The sequence below is a fragment of the Fistularia commersonii genome, chromosome 30 (genome assembly GCF_037954325.1).
Source record: "Fistularia commersonii isolate RoL2024-O1a breed Wild chromosome 30, RoL_Fcom_v1.0, whole genome shotgun sequence".
Classification (NCBI taxonomy): domain Eukaryota; kingdom Metazoa; phylum Chordata; class Actinopteri; order Syngnathiformes; family Fistulariidae; genus Fistularia; species Fistularia commersonii.
This window is the reverse complement of record NC_141313.1, coordinates 1372144-1396062: the sequence shown is the minus strand read 5'-3', so window position 1 is coordinate 1396062 and position 23919 is coordinate 1372144. Positions and strand designations below refer to the sequence as shown.

General features: G+C 46.2%; 1 protein-coding gene across 1 annotated transcript; it reads left to right on the top strand.

The window, feature by feature from the left end:
• The first annotated feature begins 266 nt into the window (after positions 1 to 266).
• sh3bp5lb (SH3-binding domain protein 5-like, b) lies at positions 267 to 14799 on the top strand. The gene is made up of 6 exons (XM_086177824.1): positions 267 to 708; positions 1648 to 1710; positions 1787 to 1915; positions 5888 to 6049; positions 11075 to 11248; positions 11579 to 14799. Exons 1-6 carry the CDS (start codon positions 451 to 453, stop codon positions 12215 to 12217), a joined length of 1425 nt encoding a protein of 474 aa, XP_086033950.1. The 5' UTR covers positions 267 to 450; the 3' UTR covers positions 12218 to 14799.
• Positions 14800 to 23919: the final 9120 nt, after the last annotated feature.

Genomic DNA, 23919 nt, shown 5'->3' with positions numbered 1-23919 from the left:
TTAGAGATCCCAAGATTATAGTATTTTATTATAAAATTTAACTCTCCAGCCGCCCCGATTATTAGGACGTACATCGGCCAAACTTCAGTCTCCACTCTCAGTGGGGGCGCCGTCTGATAACATAACCGGGCAAAAAAAAATAAAAGTAAAATAAACAAAACGTGTTTAAATACGTTTAAATAAAAAAGGGGGAAAGAATAAGTGGAAGTGCGGTGGTCGGTGATGGTGGCGTTGTTATCATGTGAACTACGGGCGGAACCGTAGCCGGGTTGTGTAGCCGCTAGCTAGCGCTAGCAAGAAGCAGCGGCGCCTCCGCCGAGCGCAGACCGGCTCTGCCTCCCCGGCCACCGGCCACCGGACGCCGACAACCACCGCTGGAAGTCGGTGGAAAAATCATACGGTTGCCCTGAAGCGGAGGGGGGAGAGTCAAGGCGGACGCCGGGACGGGGAATGGAGCCCGGGGCCTCGCGTGGAAGTCCGACCGGCGCGGGGTACCCAAGAGGGGCCGAACTGCGGGAGGAGACGCCGGGAGGAGAGGCGACAGCCGGGAGCGGCTTCGCTGCGAGGCGGGGAGGCGACGAGGCAGCGCCGGGGAGGGACGGGAGAACCGGCGTGGAGCTCGGCGGGGAGGGAGAGCAGGTTCAGCCCGCCGGGGAGGAGCAGGAGCGGGCGGCCAAGTATGAGGAGGAACTGGACCCGAGGATTCAGGTACGGAGCTCAGACGCGAACAACCGGGGCTTTCAACTGGTTTCACGGGAGCCCAGAGCGACCGAGATCCCGGGAGGCTCCATCCTCCGGGCGGCTCCATCCCCGGGAGGCTCCATCCCCCGGGCGGCTCCATCTCCGGGGCGGCCCGGGACGGAGCCGCGACCCGGGAACACATAAACGGATTGATTGTTTGGTTTTATCTCATTTGTATAAAATAAGAATAAGAATAAGAAGAACTTTATTTATTCTGAAGGAAATTGTTGTGCCAGAGTTTCAAGTAAAACATAACAATAATAAATAATAGGAGGAAATTGTATAAGCAGTAAAAAAAAAGGGGGGGGGGGATTAAGAAATACAAATAAAACTATTAAGTGTCAAAGTCAAGGCAATAAAGTGTTTTAAGGTCTTAAGTACAAAGATTTGAAGATTCCCTGCAGCTGAAGGAAGAGGAATTAAAAATAATAATAATTATAATAATAATAATTACTATTATTTTTATTGTAACAATAATACTACAGGCATGCATGTAAACAAAATGCAGATGAAGAGAAGCAATTAAAAATAGTAAAAGGGACGAAGTGGAAAAAATATGTGACGCTTTTGATACTTTTTTAATTGCTAGTTCTTTTTAAAATTGAATTCACAAATGTCTTCAGGGAACTTTAAGCTTGATTTTTATTTAATTATGTTGTGTTTTATTGTTGCTGCTAGTTTTGAATATTGGATTTTCAAATAGCTTCTGGCTGATTATGTATTTGACAAGGTGCCAAATGATGGCGATTTCCTATTCAAGGGAAATGGGAATTGAAGGGAATCTGTAAAGAACTCATGATCTGGAGTCCAGCAATAATTTTGTATAATAAAAAAAAGTCTACGAAACAATACAACAGTCGAACCTCATATTTAACGTTTAATCCTATCACTGCTTTGTGTCTCCAGGAGGAGCTGGAGCATCTCAATCAGGCCAGCGATGAGATCAACAAGCTGGAGCTGCAGCTGGACGTAAGAAATCCGTCCCGGCGAATATATCTCTAACTCTGCGTCCTGGCAGGGCTAAACGCATGTGTGTGTTTTGCAGGATGCCAGGTCCGGCTACAGGAGGATCCTCACCAACTCTGCCAGGAAGCTGAACACTCAAGGTTCCCAGCTTGGCGCCTGCATCGACAAAGCGAGACCTTACTACGAGGCACGGAGGCTGGCCAAGGAGGTGCGCTCCTGTCTTTTTTCAATCACCTGTGACGAAGCCTTAAAAATCATTACATCCACAATGGTGGGCGAGTTGAAGATGCGGAGGTTGTCTTTGGGAGTTAGGAGGACGGAGGGGATCAGGGAGGTTAGATGTTCTGGACCAGGGGTCGGCAACCCGTCTTTACACCGCGGCTCCGAGTGGCTTGGGAAAATATATCATAAATATTTAATTGAAGAATATTTCATTTGTGTTAATTCCTTTTTTTAACTTTTAGGTCTAAGTTTGAAGACGATTGTGATCTTGAAATATTAAATAAAATTATATTTATTATTTTTCGCCGCTCAAAATAACGTCACACTGGCGGAAGCCGGTTTTCCCGCCGGCCGGTAAAGTCCCGATTTGCAGATGCTGTGTGCAGAAGTTCAGGAGCAGAAGTCCCATAAACCAGGTAAAATAAATATTTATGAAGATATTTTGCAAATATTTATTTTTTATTGTTTACTGACACAGTGATTTTTTTCCCGATTTATTTTTAAAATTCAGGTCAAGGCTCCGCTAAACGCTCTGAAAGCCCAAAGCTCAAAATGAGTTCATTACATAAATAAAACTTAATTTTCTCCGTAATACTTTGTGAATTTCAGAAGCAACACACTACACACTTGTTTATACAAAGTGTAAAGGTAATAAAAAGCAATATACACAGCGGTACCTTTATTTTAGACGTCAAAAAGCAATTGCGGCTCCCAGTGTTTTCTTTTCCGAGTAAACCGGGTCCAAATGGCTCTTTGGGTGTTACGGGTTGCCGACCCCTGTTCTAGACCATCGTCATTTGCAACGCCGCCTCCGCTGTCTCCCGTTTAGCATCATATTTTCATGTTTATGCCGAGCATACATGAGCCTGAACTATTCCCAGTCCAATCGCAAAAGGTTCACTTTCACCCCGACCCAGCTAGCCCGTTAGCCACCGAGACATAAAGGGGATTTTGGAGACTGAAAAATGTGAACGTGTTCCTCCAAACACGTGTGCATCCAGTGAAATGCTTTTATTTTGCTATAAAAGGTCATTCCGATTAGTTAATTGCACCATTATGTTATCATAGAGAGTGTTAAGACCAGCTGCTCCATATGCCCTCAATACAGTACTTGGGAGGGAAAACATTGAGTTCATCTGCCGTAATCAACCGCTTAGATGAAATGATTTGTCCTTAATGAAGCTTCATTAATTGTTGGAAACTTTTAACCCTTGAATGAGAGGGCAGGAGCGGCAATCATGTTTAATCAGCACGGCGAAGAGTCATTTGAAACTGTAATTGAACAAATAAAAATCGCGTGAGGAAAGATCAGGGGTCTAATTGAAAGCAGTAAAGCAAATAATAGCCTATTAAGCTGAACCGTAATACAGCTGCAGTCACAAAGCCGGAGGAGAAAACAATGAAAAATTAGCAATATTTACTACATTATTTCATGCTACCTCAGGAAAAGCAGTCTTAAGTCTGTCAGCAGTCCAGTCGCTTAAACCTGTCGCCGCGCTTCCTCTGCGGGCGCTCAGCCTCCGAGTCGGCTGATTATTCCTGACTTTGAAACTATCCTGAACGGACACAGATGTTGCTCTCCAGGAGCGAAGCTCACCGAGTGTCCGTCATCTGGACGAGCGACAGAAGTATCTTTTCAAAGATACTTTGATAGTGTCAAACGTACGGGCTGCGGGCCGGTACCGGCCCACGAGGGGGTCCAATCCAGCCCGTGGAATAATTCTTCGATTTTTTTTGAAAACACTTTAAAATCATGATTTTTTTTTTTGAAGCCTTGTGTTGCCTCGCAGGTCAAAAGTGACCCACTTTCCAACTTGAGATTTTATGACTTTTCCTAAAGAGATCCCATAATTTGAAAAAGTGATACTTCTTTTTGGTTTATGTTTGCATGTGAGCTGTAAACCACTAGGGTACAAAGATTGTCTTAAGATAAGATAAGATCGACTTTATTTATCCCGAAGGAAATTGTTGTGCCAGAGTTTCAAGCAAAACATAACAATAATAGATAATAGTAGGAAGGAGGGAGAATAAGAAATACAATAAAATAATAAAAGTGTCAAGGTTAAGGCTATCGAGTGTTTTAAGCTCTTAAAAAGTACAAACATTTGAATATTCCCTTTGGCTTAAGGAAGAGGAATTAATGAGTAATTTCCTATGAGTCATTTTTGACCCCTAAGACAAGGGGAATAAACACAATGTTAAGATCGCGCAAGGGTTAAATAAAAATGCAGTTCCCATATTGTCTGCTAGGTTTGCACTGCTTTAGTCAGTGTTAGCAACATGTAGCAACACCATGTGACTCGCAACTTCCAGCAGATGGCAGCAATGTGGCTTCCGGGTCTGTAAATAGCGTTTTTACTTAATATTTGAAACGTAGCCCGACACTTTCAACAGCAAGAATTCCTCGTCAAAAAAGAGAACTGAGGCGTCGCGTTGTTATAATTGCACTTACTTTTCTTCATGAATCTATTGTTTTTTTTAAAGGAACAGTTCATTACATGGATCAGGGGTGGGCAAACTTTTTGGCTCATATCAAGATATGATACATATAAATAAAAAACGCATTTGCAAACTGTAGATATCAGACTCGTCTGATATTTGCTTTGAAAATGAAACCGGCTTGGTTTTGAGGGGTCTGACGTTGGCTTGCTTTTCATGCACAAACTGTTTTTTCCCTTTGTAGCTTCACGCGCACCTCGTTCATGTGTGTCAGTTTGTCCAGAGTAGAGGCTAAATCACAAAGACAATCATTCAGCTCAGGAAAATTCTCAAGTGTTCTTAAGTCGCTACAAAACTGAAATAATCTCCTGTTATCTCCCGCTCAAATATTCATAGATACAAACATGCAATCTTTTGCGGGCCGGATTAAAAACACCAACGGACCAGATGTGGCCCGCGGGCCGTAGTTTGCCCACCCCTGACATAGATTTTTATCTTTATCTTCTCTCCTTTGCACTAAAACAAAGGAAACATTTGGACTCAGTGTTACTTCCAGGTAATTACGCTCTGATTTTACCGGTCCGGTTCCGTATGTGGACCAGAATGAGTTTGACACCCCTGTTCTAAAAGATTGAAAACATTGTTTTCTTTATAATCCAGAGCTCTCCACACACACACACACACACACACACACACACTTGGCTGCAGATTATTGTTTTAATATTCTAGTATGATGATAACATTGTTATTATTATGTTGTTGTTGTTGTTGTTGCTTTGGAGAGAGACTGTGTTCCACTTGTCGAGTGGATTGGGCTGTAAAATGCACGAAGCGTATCCGTGAAGTGTAACGTCGGTGTGATTGAATGGAAGCATACGCCTGCAACGGGGCGTGGATGAGAAGAAAACAAGATCTGACAAGCAAAAATAAACCTCCAACGCACGTTTGTCTGACAGAAGACCTCCTGGAGACCTGGCGGAGGAGGCGAGAACAGGGCCTTTCTGTCATTTTCGACATTTCAAACGACCTCGCCGGTGGTCCGATGGCACCGTCGGGCGGATCAGCATCTGCCGGACGCAACTGAGACGGGAGCGGGAAAAGGAGAAAGGCGAGATGTTGCCGGAGCAACCAAACGCAAGCTCAAAACCAAGTCCAGGTTGAGCAACAAAGTTCTGGTGATTTGGCGAAGGTGGAGATGACTAGCGTCCGATTAGCAGGACATTCCCTCAACATCATGAAGAAGCCTTGCCGCGAAGCCGAGGTCAGACGGCTCGGAGAAGGTCAAAGAAGACCCTCGACTCGGAGCATCCCGGGGTTTCTTCCAGAACTTCGACTTTAGCGGGTGTCACGTCCTCCTCAGGACTCTGACGTCCCGGAGAAGAATTACAACTCCCGAGGACGAAAAGATCCGAGAAGCAAACTTTGTTCACGTCGAATCGGCACAAATATCGAATCCCCCGACCGGAACGAACGAGCGTCCGGTGAAGACGAGAAGGTTTGAGTGTGTTTGTCCTTCCAGGCCCAGCAGGAAACCCAGAAGGCGGCGCTGCGATACGAGCGGGCCGTGTCCATGCACACCGCCGCCAGGGAGATGGTCTACGTGGCCGAGCAGGGCCTTCTGGCCGACAGGAACACCATGGACCCCACCTGGCAGGAGATGCTCAACCACGCCACCGCCAAGGTAACCCCACCTGGACATTTAGAACAAGAAGCGGTTTTGTTTTCTTCTACGTTTGAATGTCGGACCAGACGGAAGATGTCGGTTGAGAAGCGCAGGAACTGAACGGAGCCTCCTAGGTGACCAGAGCTGTTTGTTGAAGTTTGATCTTCGAGATCCGATCTTGCGGTCGCTTCCATAAATGAGCTTCCAGGGTTTCAGGGTTCCTCCCACAGTCCAAACAGTCTTTCTACGAGAGGGTGAGTGGTGTCTACATGACGTGAACGTGTGTGTGAATGGTTGTAGGTCTCCATGTGGAGGAATGTTTTAATGTCTCGCATGACGTGTGAATGAGAGGGCGAATCGTCAAACATCCATGATTGTGAATGAGCGACTGCATGTTTTTCGTTTATCTCAGTGTTTCCCAACCGCTGTGCACATTAGCGTGCCGTGAGAGATCATCAGGTGTGCCGTGGAAAAATGCCCACTTTCACCCGATTGGTCGGAAAATTATTTATCCAACGTAATTAATGTGTCTTCCTATGTCTATGTGGGCAGCGTGTCCATTCCATGGCGACGGGAGGGGAATGAACCACTGCGTCTGTGTGTCAGAGGGATTAGCGACGCTTTGCGTGATACATTTTTAAAATAAAAAGTACCGTAATTTCTGGACTATTAAGCGCACCTCAATATAAGCCGCAGAAGCTAGCCGGTCGCTATCTAAGACCGGTTTTAGCGCACTAAAACCGTCAAAGTCGTCTTCTTCGGTGTCGGAGTTGAACGCACTCAGAATTTCCCGATCATTTCATCGGTCCGATGTGACGAGGATAAACGTTTTAGCATCGTGAGGCTAGTTAGCGTCCCCCACCCAAAAGTCCATATATTAGCCGCATCGTTGTTTACGTGGAAAAAAGTCGCGGCTCATCGTCCGGAAATGACGGTACTTGTATCTGCGTAAACAAACAGGCAGCGTTGTTGAAAACTACCGAGACGAGTGAGAAAGCAGTGAAAGCCGCTATAAAGTTGCTGAACTCGTCTCTAAATTCAAACAGCAAAACATTAATACTACCTGCCGGCTAAATCATTGGAGAAGAAATGCTCGGCTCTGGCGTTGATAAAGAAATAGCCAGTTCTCTCCAATCATACCATTTTCAGACATTTTGATGACGTGTCTTCAGACATGCTGGAAAAGTTGCACATCAGTGTGAAATTTGCATTGCAACTTGACGAATCTACAGATATTAGATATATTAGATTTCACACTAAGTAAATTGAGACTACGGTTTCATTCCAACTGGTTCGAAACTGTTTTTGACATATTTATTTGGGATTTTTCGAATGTAAAATATGCGCCGCGGCTCAAAAACGAACGAGACGACCTGCAGGAGAAGCGACGCAAACGTCGAACGAATGAACGAATCCGTGAAAATGAAACATCCGGTCGTTCGTCCGTCGCGCAAAAAACATCCGCGGTCCGAGGGGGGAAAAGTTTGTTCTGGAAGGGGATGATTGGCGGCCTCGCTTTCATTCAGTGTTAAACTTTTTAAAGGTCGCGGCGCTGCGGCGGCGGTGATGGATGGCGAGCGCAGAAGGTGGCTGCACAGTTCAGCTGCAGCCGCCGCTGCCGTCCCGTCCTCGGTGGGATGAAGGATACACAACGCCTCTCGCCATCCATCAGCCCCCGAGGGGAGAACTTCCACTTCATTACCACCTTTTTTTTTTTTCTTTTTGTCCACCTTCACGTCACCGTGATCCGTGAATGTTTCGACCGCCGCCCGCGTTGCGTTTGTCCGGTTTGACCGAAAAACTCACCTTCCTTCAAGATGCACATTTATTTTGTAAATAAATAGAAGCTCAATAGTTAATAATATTGAGGTTTTTTTTTCACATAAAAATGGTAGATTATAAGTTACTCTGCCCTACTCTGAAGAGAAATTCAATATTATTATCAATATTATTTATTATCATTTATTTATTATTTATTATCATTTATTTATGATTATATTAATATTACATTCAAGTATTGTCTAATGCTTTTTTATACCAAAAACCGGTTTTATGCATGAAAATGTTTCAGCATAAAAAACTTTTGTCACATAATTTAATCTGAATATGATTATATTAGGCAATTACAATAATTTTGCACTATCAAAAAATAATAATAAATAAGAAGGGTGTCATTTCATTAGCTAGCCGTTCACTGTAAATAATGCGTAGCCTGCGCGATGCTCATGTATCACCTGTCGCGATGAACCCGTAACTTAGCTTGGAATCTTGATATTTTCTCTAAAATGCAGCTTTGGCGCTTCTGCCGTCTCACAGTTCGCGGCAACTTTTGTTTCTGGCTGTTTTATTTTCCAAACGCTAGCTTGTGGCAGCCGATGCGTGAAATGGCGCGGCCTGATCTAGTTGTTATTAGCGGGCTAAACCCGGCTAGCTCGGTTCTAGATGTTAATGTTGCCATGGTAACCGATATTGCTTTTTGTTTGGCGTTTTCTCTGCCAGTTCTCCCGAGATTGCAGATTTAATCTTTATTTTCTTCTAACCACTCACCTTGTTTGTTTTTTTGGTAACATATTTTGGGCAATTTCATGCTGTTTCTTTCATGTTACTACCTTCATTACGTGAAGGTAATTTTGGAATTATTTTCAGATTTGTAAACAACAATGGAGTTGCGATTGGCTTTTTACTGTTTAAACGTGATTAGCAAAATAAGCAAAAATACTTGAGAAACGTATAAAATGTCAAAATGATAAAACGGCGACGGAGATTTTAAAGTAAAATAAAAATACTCCTTCACGGTTTTGATTGAAAAGTGGGAGAAGATTTTACACAAATTATGTCTGAATCTGTCCAAAACACACCCGAGCACCAACACACACACACTTGAATACGGCTGTTTTTACCAACACAGAGCGTCCGGTGTTTCCGGCATAATCGCCGCGACTCAACGTGCACGATCGTGCGACCGACATCAATCACACACTCGCCGTCGCCCGACGCTTAAACGTTCTGCGGGAAAATCTGCGTCCGACTCGCCGTCGCTTTCCATTAGGAAATAAAAAAAAAACCCCGCTACGCTCCGTGTTTTGGCTTTCAAGATAAAATTGTCAGCAATCTTTTTAATGCTTCAACACGTCCATAACGCTCGGCGACGCTTTAAAATCCGTCCGGCTTAAAACATCTTCTCCGCCCACTCGGCTTTTAAACAGCGTTTTCTCCCTGGCGGAGACGCTTTTCCAGCTCCTAAATATTTGTTGCTCCTTTGACTGATAAATTCCACGATTATTGCGAGAACCCTCCGGCCTCGGCAGCTTTCGGAGTTGATTTAGCCAAGTTATAAAAGTAAATATTATATTTACTAAGCTCTCCTCACGCCCGGTTTTGTCTCTAATATATTTCCCTTTCGGAGTTTGAACCTTGCAGCAGAGTCACAGAAGCGAGTGCACGATACCTAGTTGTATAAATAGTATACTTTTATCTATAAAATTGTGCATCTCTGCACAATGTTGTATCGTAAGAAAAGAAAAAGAAGAAATATGGATCAACTTGCAACAAATAATAACTTTATTAATGTAGCGCTTGGAGACTGAGACCTGTAAAAAAATAAAATAAGATAAAATAAAATAAAATAGCACTAAATATCTACCGAGGCTCAGGAGAGACGGGTGGCTTCAGTATCTCTAAATAATTCGAGTAGAAACCTACTCGCAGTCCCGCTTTCTTGCAACTAACTTGGTGTTCAAGGTACCTTAAAGGACTAACTGGATGGAAAATAATCCGTTTTAAAAGCGTACTTTATCTTCTAGCTCATCAAAGAGGATAAAAGATCGGGCTGAAGACAGAAACATGTATGTAATAGCGCTATTTCCACATTTTAGTCGGCCTGTTTTCCCAGGGTTACATTAGCGTTTCCTAGCATAACGGCGTTCGCTGGTTGACTGAAGCAGCTTCTACGAAGCGGGATGATCGTTGCCGATATTCGGCACGTTTTCGTTGAAATAACTCAAGAAGCGGCTTGTCGGCGTAATAGTGGCGTCATGTCTAATTGTCCGCCGGCAACATTTTTCGACCCGGTATTTCCTTCGTCTCACGGTGAAACCAAATGCTACGTACGCTTGGTCATATTTCCTCTTCTTAGCTTTCTTAGCTTGTCTCCTTTTCCATGGGTTTGTTCGTATCTCCTTCTTCTTCATCCAGTCGCACCTTTTTCATAGAATTAAACGTCTGGAATTGTTTGCTTTGGTGCCGTTGAACTTTACTTGTTGTCACTTGGATGTCGACAACGTTGCAAGAAAACGCGCCTCGCTTGCAAGTTACAAGCTTTACGTAAACATTGAGCTAAATACCGGTTTGTGACGTCCCCGACCTACAGCGTTTCCTCGGTACGTCGCCATCGCCCGTTCATTTCTTAAGAAAGTCTTGTTCCATCATTCAGATAGGCGGCGTTAAAAGAAAATTCGCAGCGGACGAATACGAGGAAGACGGCTTTGTTTACATTCGCCGGTCGAACGCCATGTTGGATCCTGCTGTGTTGGTTTTCTTTGTTTGTGTTGTTTTTTGGCCATTTTGGCTCGCGGGGTGAAGCCGACTCTTCCGCCGAAGGAAAGGAAAGCACCTTCTCGGAATCGGATGAAATAAAACGCTCGGAAAAAGGGCGAAAAACACGGACGAACATGGATAAAAAGCGTATATTTGAAAGGATCTGTTGACGAAGCGGCGCCGGATGGAAAGATTCTTAGCGCTTGTGCTGGAAGGTTGATGCGGTTTAAACCTTGCGCTAATTCGCGTAGCCTTCAGGCGCTAGCAGCGATGACAAAGCACCGAATTTTCTCAGCGGCGCGATGAGACGAGCCGGTGAAAATCACGTGAGTTTTGCGTCGCGGGAACAGAAATCCGACGTTATTCCGCTCTATATTTGCTAAAAAGGACTTCACCTGGAACACTTCCAAGAGCCAAGTTTAGCCAAACGTGGCTAATATTGCTATTCAATGCACATATTTTAGCAGCAAGCGCTAGTTATCATGAGATGATTGTGGTGTTCTTCAGGTGAACGAGGCGGAGGAGGAGCGTCTTCGCAGCGAGCGGGAGCACCAGCGGGTCACGCAGCTCTGCCAGGAGGCCGAGGCTCGAGTCCAGACGCTCCAGAAATCCCTCAAGAAGGTCATCCTGAAGTCCAAGCCTTACTTTGAACTGAAGGCTCAGTTCAACCACATTCTGGAGGTGTGTTTCTCAAACACAACGCACAAAAAAAAACACACACAGGTCGTCGTCGTTCCGGCGCGGGTGGTTCCGGAAAGGTCTTTTCTGCAGACGCTCCGGGTGGCATGTCGACGCAGAGCGTGCAGAACTTCGCAATCATGGCATCGCTCCGATGTGACGAGGCTGAATGAAGCTAAATAAGAATCCATACGTTAGCCGCGTCGTTGTTTTAGCCGCGGTCTGAGAAAAGTAGCGGAAATGAGATTCGAAGGAAAGGGTTTTCACCGACCGACAAACTTCACCTTCACGGTAACCTGAACGTAAGCTAGCTTCCTGCTCCCTGTCTTTCAGGAGCAGAAGGCTAAAGTGGTCCAGCTGGAGGAGCAAGTGTCTCGAGTGAAAACCCGTTACTCGGTGGCTCTCCGAAACCTGGAGCAGATCAGCGAGCAGATCCACAAGCAAAGAGGGCGCGTCCAGGCCGGCGGGTCGCGGCTCGCGGCTCGCGGCGGCCGCAGTTCCCCGATCGGCGCCGAGGCCGAGGCCCGGGCCGCCGCCGCCGCCGTCGCCGTCGCCGTCGCCGTCCAGGTGGTCGGATGCCACGGCGTGGAGAGCGACTGGGCGGACGGGGAAAGGACCAGGATGTGGGTGGAGCGGCACCGGGAGAGCGGCTGGGGTCAGAGGGAGCGGCAGGAGGCCGAGCGGGCCGCCTCCGACCGCATGTCCGTCATCAGCCTGCAGACCATCGCCTCCGACCTGGAGAAGTGCGACTCGGTGGAGCACCTGGGCGAGCTCAGCGACGGCGGGAGTACGCTGGGAGAGGAGTGGGACTGGACCAGGAGGAGCCCTCAGAGGTCGGTGGGAAGGCAGGGACCGGCCCCCAGACCCCCGGAGGGCCCGCCGCCGCCGCCGCCGCCGCCGCAAAACAAAGCTATCGGCGACGAAAAGCAGGAGATCTTCGTCAAGCAGCACCACCGGAGCGTGAGTCTATGATACCAGTCATGATCGAGAGGAAAAGCTCAGCATCCCAGAGGTGGAAGATCAGGCCCGGTTAGTTGGATGCAGCGCACTAATGAAGCCCTGCGTGACGGCGGCAGGCCGAGGAGAACCTGGACCTCCAGCGAAGGGAGGCTTGCAGAGCCTGCATGGAGCCTCTAGAATACAAATGATAGAAAACAAGCTAAATCTGAACTAACGCATCTGCTTCTGAACAACAAAATCAACTCTGATCAGTTTGTGATCTCAAAGTGACCAACCGCAGGAGGCGGCGAGCGGTAGACCGGTCTTTGGTTGGAGGTTAGCACGCTAGCACGTTAGCACGTGTCAAAATCTAGCTACCGCAGATGCAGGTTATCCTGGTCTTCCACCAGGCAGCTTGTTGAGATGAAATCCTGCCTTAAGGAAGAAGAGACGCCGTGGAAGGAAAACAAACCTTCTCCTTTTTGTCGTCGAAACGAGACTTCCGCCCAATGTACCCAACGAGGGTACGCTGATCTTCAGGGTCAATGAGCTCCAGATGTGGAAATGAGCGTCCGAACACCCGCGACAACACTGGTCTTATCTGTGTCGCTTTGCCGAGACGTCCGAGCATCGGCTTCTCGGCCGGTCCTTCCCGTCTCCGAAGCGTAATTGTTCCGCCCTCGTTCTTCTAGAAGAGTTCAGCGGTGACATGATCTTTTTTTGCTCCTTCAAAGGAGTGAACATCCTTTAAAAAAAGGGCTTTTAAATCGTTTTTGTCGAAGGGGTTTAATCCCGGAACGGCGACAAACCGCTAGCATTTAGATTTGAGCCGTACTCGACCGAGTGCTTCCGTGGACGGTGCAGTCCTGGTGCAGATATGGACCCATCGTGATCAGAAGTAGGCTTGAACCCTTGGAGGACCAGCCACGCCCACATGGATGTGGTGGAAGCACCTTTCAGGAACGTGAAGCGCTTCCAGAGGCGGCTTTACGGCGCATCTTAGCATGCTAGCACCTGAAACCAGATCCATGGAAGCACGAGGGCGGCGACGTCCCGACCCGTAGTTTGCCAAAATATTAACAATAATCTTAATCAACTGCGTAATGTGAGATGAAATGATTGTTGCCGTTATTTAATGCAAACTTGTGAACTCTCCCAGCCTTAATATATAAATATAGTATATATCTTGTTTGTCGTACGTCTATAGAAATGTAATATACGCCGGAATCCACCGCTCGCCGCGGTCGGCTAGCGTTTCGCTGGAAATCGCACAGACGGGCATGAAAACGGATGAAAAATAAGTCGACTCGTCGAGTTTCTGAGGACCATGGAAGGAAAAACCCTCTGAATAACAAGCGCCTGTTTGCCTTCCATCACATTAACCGATATTCCAAAATTTGTTCATTACAACATCAGTGCTTTCGCGCTTTCGGTTTCGGAATAAACCGACGTTCCGAGGAGATTTACTCGAGAACGGAAGCGAATCATATTTGAAAAACATAAGATACCGCATTCAAATCAATCCCCCATTTCTGTTGAGCGTCTCTTTGCTAGTTCTGGAGCAACACATCTTCCTGACGGATCGCGCCGGGGGGGAATCCCAGCTTCTCAACAGGCTCGTGCTGCCGAATATCGATCCGGGGTCGACTAATTTATACCCCGAACCTGCTGGCGGGCCCCGCTTTTAAAGTCAGGCTTTCACAGAAGTCGTAGAAAATAAACAAGACGCTTACGACGTGCACAGTAAATCATCTCGTACGCCGAAGTGGCGTCCAGAGTCCATCGCCGTGTCGTCCCGACGAAACATTTACCCGGAAGAAGTCAGGAAATCAAGCGCGACTTGATTGAAAAGTTGTTTTCCTTCCTTCTTCTATCCCAGATTAAACCCAGCTATTGTTAAAGCTAGCTAGCGAGCTAGCTAGATGCTAGTAAACAAGTTCATCCAGTTAATTCATGAAAACAAAAGGCCACAAGCCAAGCGTACGTTCGTGTTTTCGGTCGCTTCAGCCGGCGTTCGCCTCCTTCAGAGGTTTCTGTTCCCCCTCCAACCCCGGCCTCCATCAGACACGGCGTGCTAAAAGTGCTAGCCGGGCCTGCTAGCCTGTTCTGAATGCCAACGCATTGTTCCGTTCAAAACGGATATCCATTAATGACCCTTTGTTCTCCGTGCCGCTCGCTGTGGCTTCCCGAAAGACAGCGTTGCGACTTATTATTAGCGGACGGGTGAAAAACAAGAAATAAATAGCATGTTAGCTTACAGATCATTTCCTTCAAATCAGGTTCCTGCTTTAAATTCCGCCGTTTAGAGTGCGTTTATGACTCAGAGACCAGATAAACTGTGGCCTGGAGAGCAGCGTCTCCTGGGAGATCTTTGGAAAAAAAAAGTCCTGCTGACCGACGAGCTCCTGGGCTGGAGGTGAAATCGGACCGAGCTAATTCGTCGCTAATTCGTCGCTAATTCGTCCACGCGTTCTTTTGCACTTTGTGACTTTGGATCGTATTTGACGGGCGCAATAAATCCAGCGGCTTTACGAAGGTTGTGAACTAAACTATACCTTTATTCAAGTGCCATTTTGTTGGAAAGCTCGTTTAAAATAAAGACTTTCAGTATTAAACTTCCTTTACTGAGTTTTATTTTTCTAAGCTAGCAGCAGATTTGCATTTTTTTTTTCCCGTTTTCAGGAGTTCTTCCAAGTTGCACGCCTTCAGGCGGAGGCCTAAAGGTCCGTTTTGTCCACGATTGTTTTTTTTCGTCAATGACATTAATATTTCGTCCCGGCTTTTCGGAGTCCGTCTTTTTCTTTTTTTCCCCGGAGAAAATAATCTGAGGATAAAACCAGGATGTTACTCAACAGCGTAAGAATTGACTCACTATTACAGGAGTCGAGTCCTAATTGGTTGAGAATAAGCCGTCGCGCTAAAACCTTCTTTTTTTTTTTTTTTTTCTCCTAAGTTATTATCCACAGTTTTCTGAGAAACACATTAAAACCACTTTGTTCGGCAAGAGGCCAATTTTGTTAGAAGTCTGTTAAAAGCAGAGCCTTTTCTCTCATCAGACCACATTATTATTGTCATCATGTCTGGAAAACAATAAGTGCTTTCTGACTCGTGAAGCTGCCGCTCTTCAGCATCTTCATCTTCTCTTCAGAATCTTCTCCAGATGTTCCGACCGGCTCCCGTTTTCGGCCGATAGACTTTCCTTCGTATATTTTAATTAGCAGCGGCGTAAACATATGTGGAGAAGATCTCCATTTCCTTCTGATCTGATCATCTTTGGAAACCAACTTAGGTTCTCCATCCATAAAGCTCCTCTCCGGTCTTCCTCCAGACCTTCTCCATCTAGATCTTCTCCATCCTTCCACCTTCAGTGTCCAGACAGCCTCAGTCTGACTTCAGAACATCTGATCCCGAGGCCTCCACATCTTCACCTCTTCTGCTTCCGATCTTCTGCTCGCCGTCTCCAAGCCAGTGACACCATGGCTGCTCTTCACCTCCATCTCCTCCATCGTTCCTTTCATAGTCTTTTATCACCCCTGACTTTTCTTCACCAGTCTCCTCCACCATCTTCATCTCCACTCCCTGTGACCAAACCTTCGTTCCTCTCGTCTCCAGAGCATACCTCCACCCCTCGAGATGCCCCTCCAAACCTTCTCCCTGCTTCCACTACAGATCACAATGTCATCTGCAAACATCATCACGGTCCATGGAGATCCTGATGCCTCCACATCTCCACCTCATTACGTGACATCACATTCCAGTTTTTTAGCAGACGCTTTTGTCCAAATAAAATTGCAAATCAATAACCGAAGATCCAAAGTACCAGAAGTTGTTATTCAGAAGTCACCACTCTGCTAAACAACCATCTCAAAACCACATACATTCATTTCTTCGTTTTTTTGGGGGGGTCTAAGAGTGATCTAGGGTAGTGCTTGGTGAAGAGGTACGTTTTCAGATCACGGCAGAAGACGGGAAGCGACCCCGATGTTCTGGTTGGATCTGCAGCCGGGGGCTCGGAGTGACGGGGTGGACGGTCGCCCGGAGGTGGCGGATCGGAGGGGACGGGTAGGGACATGTGGCTCCACCAGAACCTGGAGATAAGACGTGGCCGACCCATTGGTGAGCACCAGGGTCTTGAGCTTGATGCGGGCGTCTACCAGGAGCCTTGAAGGGACATAAGGAGGGGAGTTCTTTTGGAGACTGGGGATGGTTGAACACCAGGCGTTGTTCTGAAGAAGCTCCAGACGCCTGATGGAGGGAGTTGCAGTCGTCCAGACCAGAGATGACCAGAGCCTGGATGAGTATCTGCACCGTATCCTCTGTGAGGAATCTGCGGATCTTCTTGATGTTGTGAAGGAGGAATCTGCAGGAACGTGCGACTCCCTGAGAACGATAGTCTTGGTCGTCCTTATCACGGTGTCGTCCATGGTGACGACCGGGTCTTTATGTGGACAACCTTTCCTCAGGAGAAGGAGCAGCTCAGTCTTGTCCAGGTTGAGCTTCAGGTGGTTGGTCGCCATCCGATCTGAGATGTCGGACAGGCGAGCTGCACTTCGGGTTCACCTCTCCTGCTTCCAGTCTTCTTCTCGGTGTCTCCAAGCCAGACCCCATGGCTGCTCCTCACCTTCACCGGTCCTTTCATACTCTTTCATCACCCCTGACATTTTTCTCCACCCGTCTTTTCACTTCTTCTCCACCCTCTGCAGGTGTCACCGAGGGTACTTCAAACCCTCCATCGTCTTCGTCCGTCTTGTCGCAGCTCACCTTCATCCCCTCCTTTCCAGAGCATACCTCCGCCTCTCCAGATGTTCCTCCAGCGGCTCCCTGCTCTCACGACATCACGGTGTCATCTGCAAACATGGTGATTCCTGTCTGAGCTCGTCCGTCCATCGGACCGAGTCCAGAAGAAGTCCTTCAACTTTCCGCAGGGGCGGAATATTTTTAACAGGAGGACAGACGTGCCAAGGTTCTTCACCGAGTTCATGCAGACAAAAAGCCGGTTTTGCAATTCACAAGGGGGAGGCGGCGGAATGAGACAGATAAGGAGGAAGGAACAGGTGAGAGATAATGAAGAAACAAGTGAAGGGCAGAGGACATCAGAAGGAACACTTGTAACGGGATTAGAAATGAAGGCAGAGGAGCTCAGAGGCCGGAGGAGGAGACCGAGCTGCAGACTTCAGACGGAAAAGATGAGAATTAAAAAGAAAAGTCCAAACCAAGTGGAATGGAGAAGGGATTACTTGACGGCAAGAAGGTTTTAGCGGGGATTCTGAACGTTCTCGGCTCCTTTCTGGAGCCTATCTGGACGCGTTTGGACGTACGGTTGATGGTAGGACTCCAGGACTTCTGGACAAAGCCGAAGATACTGAGAAATACTGGAAATAATCACGATTTTAATCCAATCAGAATCAGAATACTCAGAATCAGAATAAAATTGCTTTTTGCTGAAGAATCAAAATAAAACTTGGCGATTAAAAAAATAAAATAAAAAAACAAACAAAAAAAAAAAAAACAGTAAAGATCCAAATAAATAAATAAAAATAAAGTTCAAGGTATGTAAAAATATAAAAAATAAAACTACATGTAACGTCTATCTTCTTTGTCTTCATGTCAAAACCGTCTCAGTCATACATGTCCTGCACCCCAAATTCTTCTTCTCCTTTGGGCTTTTCCCTTCAGGGGTCTCCACAGCGAATCGACCTTCTCCATCTAACCCTATTCTCTGGATCCTCCTCTCTCACTCCAGCCACCTTCATACCCTCTGTCACGACGTCCATCCATCTTCTCTTTGGTCTTCCTCTGGACCTCCTGTCTGGCAGCTCCATCCTCAGCAACCTTCTACCCAGATCTTCACCATGGTTTGGACATGAACAGAAGAGCGTTCATGTCCAAACCATCTCATGTATGACCGTCTCGGTCATACATGTCCTGCACCCCTGTGTCAAATTCTTCTTTTCCTTTGGGCTTTTCCTTTCCAAGGTCTCCACAGCGAATCCTCCATCTAATCATATTCTCTGGATCCTCCTCTCTCACTCCAGCTACCTTCACATCCTCTCTCACGATGTCTATCCATCTTCTCTTTGGTCTTCCTCTAGACCTCCTGCCTGGCAGCTCCACCCTCAGCAACCTTCTACCATGGTTTGGACATGAACAGAAGAGTGTTCATGTCCAAACCATCTCATCTATGACTGTCTCGGTCATACATGTCCTGCACCCCTGTGTCAAATTCTTCTTTTCCTTTGGGCTTTTAGTAACAATTTAGTTAATTAAATTGAATCGACAATTTCCTTCGGGATAAATAAAGTTGTTCTCATCTCATCTCATCTTTTCCCTTCCGAGGCGTCCACAGTACATCCACCTTCTCCATCTAACCCTATTCTCTGGATCCTCCTCTCTCACACCAACTACCTTCATATCCTCTCTCACTACCATCTTTCTGTGGGAATGAGAGGGTGAATAATCAAAAATCTATGATTGTTCCTGAGTGAGTGAATGTTTGTTGTCTCTCATGACGTATGAATGAGAGGCTGAACGGTTGCATGGCCTTCAATGACATCTGAACCAAAGGATGGAAAGTTCTAGGTTTCTACTGATGTATGAATGAGAGGCTGAACGGTCGACAGCCGGGAATAAATGAATGAATGCACCTTTTCTAGCTTGTAACTTTTAGATCCACAAATAAAAAAAAACATCGTCGCCTCTATGTGTGTGTGTGTGTGTGTGTGTGTGGTTCACTGCAAGCTAACCCCGTCACGTTGGTCTTGTCGGATTCCGCTGTCAGTTGCGATTTGTCTCGGAGACGTTCCCGTCATCCAGGTCAGCGGCGGAGGTAATTATTCCGCTGGGAGGAGCAGGAATCAGGGAGGGGAGTGTTCGCTGAGCGCCTCGGTTGCAGGCGAGACCGGAACGGGCCGGCGGAGGTGGTTTTTAGCCTCCGCGGCGTTGGTTCTGCGCTACAGGGGCGCCGCCGCCGCGTCAAAACGACGGGAAAACATTTAGCTTCGTCTCAAAAACGTTGATTCAAAGCCGCCGGCGTCCGCTGGGCTGACCGGTGTCACAGTGTGTGTGTGTGTGTCGTAAAAGGAAATGGTGTTTTTTTTGGTCGATACACACCTCCCCCCCCCCCCCCTCCGGATGCTAACGCTAGCGGTGAATTATGAGCTGCTATAAAAACCTTGTCCCTTTACAAATGTAAACACATTCATCCTGTACCTTTACTTTTACTTTATTAACTTTATTACAGAGGAGAAGCTTCACTTCCAGGACGTCCCTGAACGCCTCAGCAAAGGTAAAATAGTAAAAGGCGTAAATTATAAATACAGACTTACAACTGTTCCCTCATTCATTCTGGACAATTTCATAATAATAATAATAATAATAATAATACGTTTTATTTAAGCGCGTCTTACTTGACACTCAAGGATGCCGTACAGACACAAATACAAAAAAAAAAAAAAAAAAGAAAAACAGTAAAAATGAAAGCAATAAAAGTGACAGAGGTTTAAAAAAAAAAAATATATATATATATATATATATGTTTTTTTAATATGCATATATATGCATATTTTTTACATTTACATTGTACATTTACATTTACATTTATATGCATTTATTTACATTTATGTACATACATTTATGTACATATATATATATATGTATATATATATGTACAAAAAGTAAAGGGAAACTAAAACAATTAACTCCATGTCAGTCACACTTTTGTGAAATCAAACAAAACTGATTCGTTTGCTTTTGTTTTAAAGACATCAATTCAACCTGTCATGTGTTTTTACTTTCTTTCTTTCTTATATTATTATTTTTTCTGACATTTATCTTTATTTATTTCAATTATTTATAATTTCTTCTCAGTAGAAGCTAACAGGAGATGTAAAGAACAAAGTATTTAATCATAATTTCATTCATTCAGATCCAGGATGTGTTATTTTAAGTGTATATATTCACACGTATGGATATACAAGTAAATTAAATACATCCATTTATGCAAAGTTAAATATATATTTAGAGCTAGTGAGGAATTTATTCTAAAAAAAAAAAAAATTATAAATAAATTTAAATTTCCCCTCTGTGGGACGATGATATTCTGTTCCATATACATGCAGAAATAAATGAATAAATAAGTTAAAAGCGATTAAGGATCTCCAGCCGACCTTCTCCATGAGTTTGGACTAAACTAATAATAAAATAGTATGAAATAAAAGTTTGCAGAAGATGTGCAGATGGACCTCCTTGCAGGTGGACAGAACTTTGAGACGCCTGGAAGAAGAAGATGAGGCGGGAGCTGTGGAGGATCCAGGAAGATCTGAGCCGACGTCCACCTGAGGAGGTGACGAGACACAGCTGAGCCTCATCAGGAGAACCGATCAGACCTCCTGGATGGGACGTATCTTCTGAGGTGGAACATCTCCCGTGAGGTAGGACTTCCAGGTTTTTTTGAATCTCTGTGAGTGAATTTGAGGTTCAAGCGGCTGCGCGTCGTCAGTAGACGCATGTCTGGACCTTCTGGAGGTTTCTGGAGGAGATAAAACCTCCAAAAGGAGGAGATTTGCAAGACTTTGCTTCAAATCTTGGTTCATCTCCACCTTTCTTGAGGAACACTCTTATTTCAGACCTGCTTCAGGCTGGTATCTCCCAAGGTTTACTGGTGGTTGACGGAGTTGAGAGCAGGTCGAGGTGTCCAACAAAATAATAAGAACTTGGTGTTCTTGGTGGGGTTTCTCATCGGATGATCAGAGCGGCGACCGGAGAAGGTCAGTCCTGTATCTTCAAACCTCCAAACTTCACAAAGTGCTCCTACTCAGCGAGGAGGAGGTCCAAGCGCTTCTCCTCAGAGGGGCTTCACATCTACATTTTGGTCCCAGAATTAGCTAACGGCTAACGCGGTTCCTCATCCGATGGGTCCAAGGGTTGCTCTCCTTGTCTTCTTCTTCTTCTGGTGGTTTGTTTTTGAGCGTGGACCTGAAGGTGCAGCTCCCTGAAGCTGGTCTGGTCCTTCACTGCCAACGGGAATGCTAAATTTAAAGGTTCCCCAGGAGGAGGCTACTTCCTGGAACCAAAGTCCAGCCTTTCTGAAAGCAGCGATTGATCCTCCGTCTTCTTCTTCTTCTTCTCTGAAAGTTGACTTCATCTCGCAAAGGGCAGAACTGTTCATTTCATCTGAATGTTGACTTTGATTGAAAATGTCAGAAAACGCCTCGGCGCCGCGCTTTTCATTCTGTCGCTGTCATCTCGCTTTAAGCCCGACCCATTTAAAGCCGGAACGTGATTCACGAGCGCCTCGGTACCTGAGAGGGAGCGCCGACTCCGCCGGCGAAGGTTAATGGCCAGAAAAATAGAGCGCGAACAAACAATTATCTTCCACTCCCAGGCACGGGTTATTCGGCGGAGATGTAAATATACGTCGACGGCGCGGCGAGGAGTCGGGGAGGACGGAGGATGTGATAATTGACTGTGACGCCGCGCGAGAGGGAAAAGGGCAAGTTGAGATGGAGAGAAATCGGCCGTGGGCTGAGGTTTGACGGCCGGAGAGGCTGAAGACGACGGGATGTCGAGGAACGCCGAGGGAGATGGACGGCGGCGCCGGGACGGCATGTTCCTCCCCGAACTCGGCGGCGCCGGTCGACCCTGATGAACGTTCCTGGTTCGGTGATCGGTTCCTCCCAGCCTGTTGAAGTGTTGTTGAGCGGGACATTGAAGCCCTGAGTGCTACGCTAGCTGGCTGCCAACTGCTCATGGTTCATCCATGGTGGGTTGAATGCAGAGAGGAATTTCCAGCAAGTGATTAATAAAGTACAATAAAATTAAAAAGGATAAATAATCCGGTTTCTAATGCTTCCTCTTCTCCTTGGGGCCAATCCATCTTCTTCATCTAACCCTATTCTCTCTCACATCAACTATCTTCATATCCTCTCTCACGACGTCCATCCATCTTCTCTTTGGTCTTCCTCTAGACCTCCTGCCCGGTAGCTCCACCTTCAGCAACCTTCTACCCAGATCTTCACCATGATTTGGACATGAACAAAGGAGTGTTGATGTCTAAACCATCTTAATCATCACTTTGTGTCGGTCATACATGTCCTGCACCCCTGTGACAAATTTTTCTTCCCCTTTGGACTTTTCCCTTCCGAGGTCTCCACAGCCAATCTACCTTCTCCATCTAACCCTATTCTCTGGATCCTCCTCTCTCACATCAACTACCCTCATATCCTCTCTCATGACATCCATCAGTCTTCTCTTTGGTCTTCCTCTAGACTTCCTGCCTGGCAGCTCCACCTTCAGCAACCTTCTACCCAGATCTTCACCATGGTTCAGACATGACCAAAGGAGTGTTCATGTCTAAACCATCTTAATCATCACTTTGTGTCGGTCATACATGTCCTGCACCCCTGTACAAATTCTTCTTTTCCTTTGGGCTTTTCCCTTCAGGGGTCTCTCACCACGTCCAGCCATCCTCTCTTTGGTCTTCCTCTGGACCTCCAATTCCAGCATCCGTCTACCAATATATTCGCTATCCAAACCATCTCAGTCTATGTCCAGAACATTAAACTTGTGCCGTCCCTCTGGACTCATTCCTGATCCTCTCCATCCTGGTTACTCCCAAAGAGAACTTCTTCATCTCTGTGACCTCCAGCTCTGCCTCCTGCCTTTTGGTCGTTGTCACTGCTTGTAGACCATCTCACCACCGTCTCCTCCACCTCTCCTTTCCTTCTGGCTGATGTTCATCTATCTCTTCGTACCCCAGACACTTTTCTCCACCCGTTCCAACCTGCTTGAACCTGTTTCTTTACCAATATTCCGGTTTGTAATTGCAGCATGGAAATGGCACGGGGAGAAGTGACGCCAGGAGGGGTTGCAGATATCTTAAAGGGTATTTAACGTGGCGAGGAAGCAGCAATCGGGGGAACAGGTGACCCCAAAATGCAAATGTGGCCATTATGGACTGGACGGGGGTGGGGTCAGCACCAGGTGAGGGGTTCCCCTCGCAGAGAGTTTGGGAGTGAATGCTTACTGACTTTAAACAACCCTAATATCTGGACTATTGAGACTATTGAGCGCACCTGAATATAAGCCACGGCGGCTAAAAATAACAAAATAAATGGATGTGTACATATATAGGCCACAGGTGTTCATATTGTAGCATGAGATATTTACACAGAAACATCGTAATTAAATACATAGATGACATGTGACGTCAAACGGACGAACGGCATGAGGAGTTACGGTGGAAGCAGTCGGTGGAGCGTCAGGCCGACGGACCGGTCGCTGTCAAAAGAACGACAAGACCCAAAATACTTCCTCCTTTGAGATCAGAGAAGACAAGACACCGCGAGCCGACATTGCGAATGTGTTTTCTGCAGATTCTGCAGATGTGTTCGTGCCGAAGGGAACCTCATTCTCCTTCTGTTTCCTTGCTGGTCCCACAAACCCCACGTTGATGTGCAGAAGCTCTCATCAGAGAGTTCCATATTTGGAGTTGTTTGTGGCGATGAACCAAAGGGACGTAGCCTAAGCATACGTGTCATGATGTTCTCATGGTGTCCCTCAGGGTAGGTCCAGGCACCCGCAGGACAGTTCCACAAATATTTTGTCGACGTTGTCAATCATCTCCCCGTTGAGCACAGATGGGAGCATACACGAGTACTCTACCCTTCTTCAATCATGACTCAGCCCTTTTCCAAGCTGGAGGTGTTTTAAGTTGTGTCAGTCTGGGTTTGGGTGAC

Excerpts from the sequence above, each read along its gene's own strand:
- sh3bp5lb (XM_086177824.1), top strand. The coding sequence starts at position 451 with ATGGAGCCCGGGGCCTCGCGTGGAAGTCCGACCGGCGCGGGGTACCCA. Across the intron at positions 1,711-1,786 it reads AGCTGGAGCTGCAGCTGGAC|GATGCCAGGTCCGGCTACAG; the intron begins GTAAGAAATCCG and ends TGTGTTTTGCAG. Across the intron at positions 11,249-11,578 it reads AGTTCAACCACATTCTGGAG|GAGCAGAAGGCTAAAGTGGT; the intron begins GTGTGTTTCTCA and ends CCTGTCTTTCAG.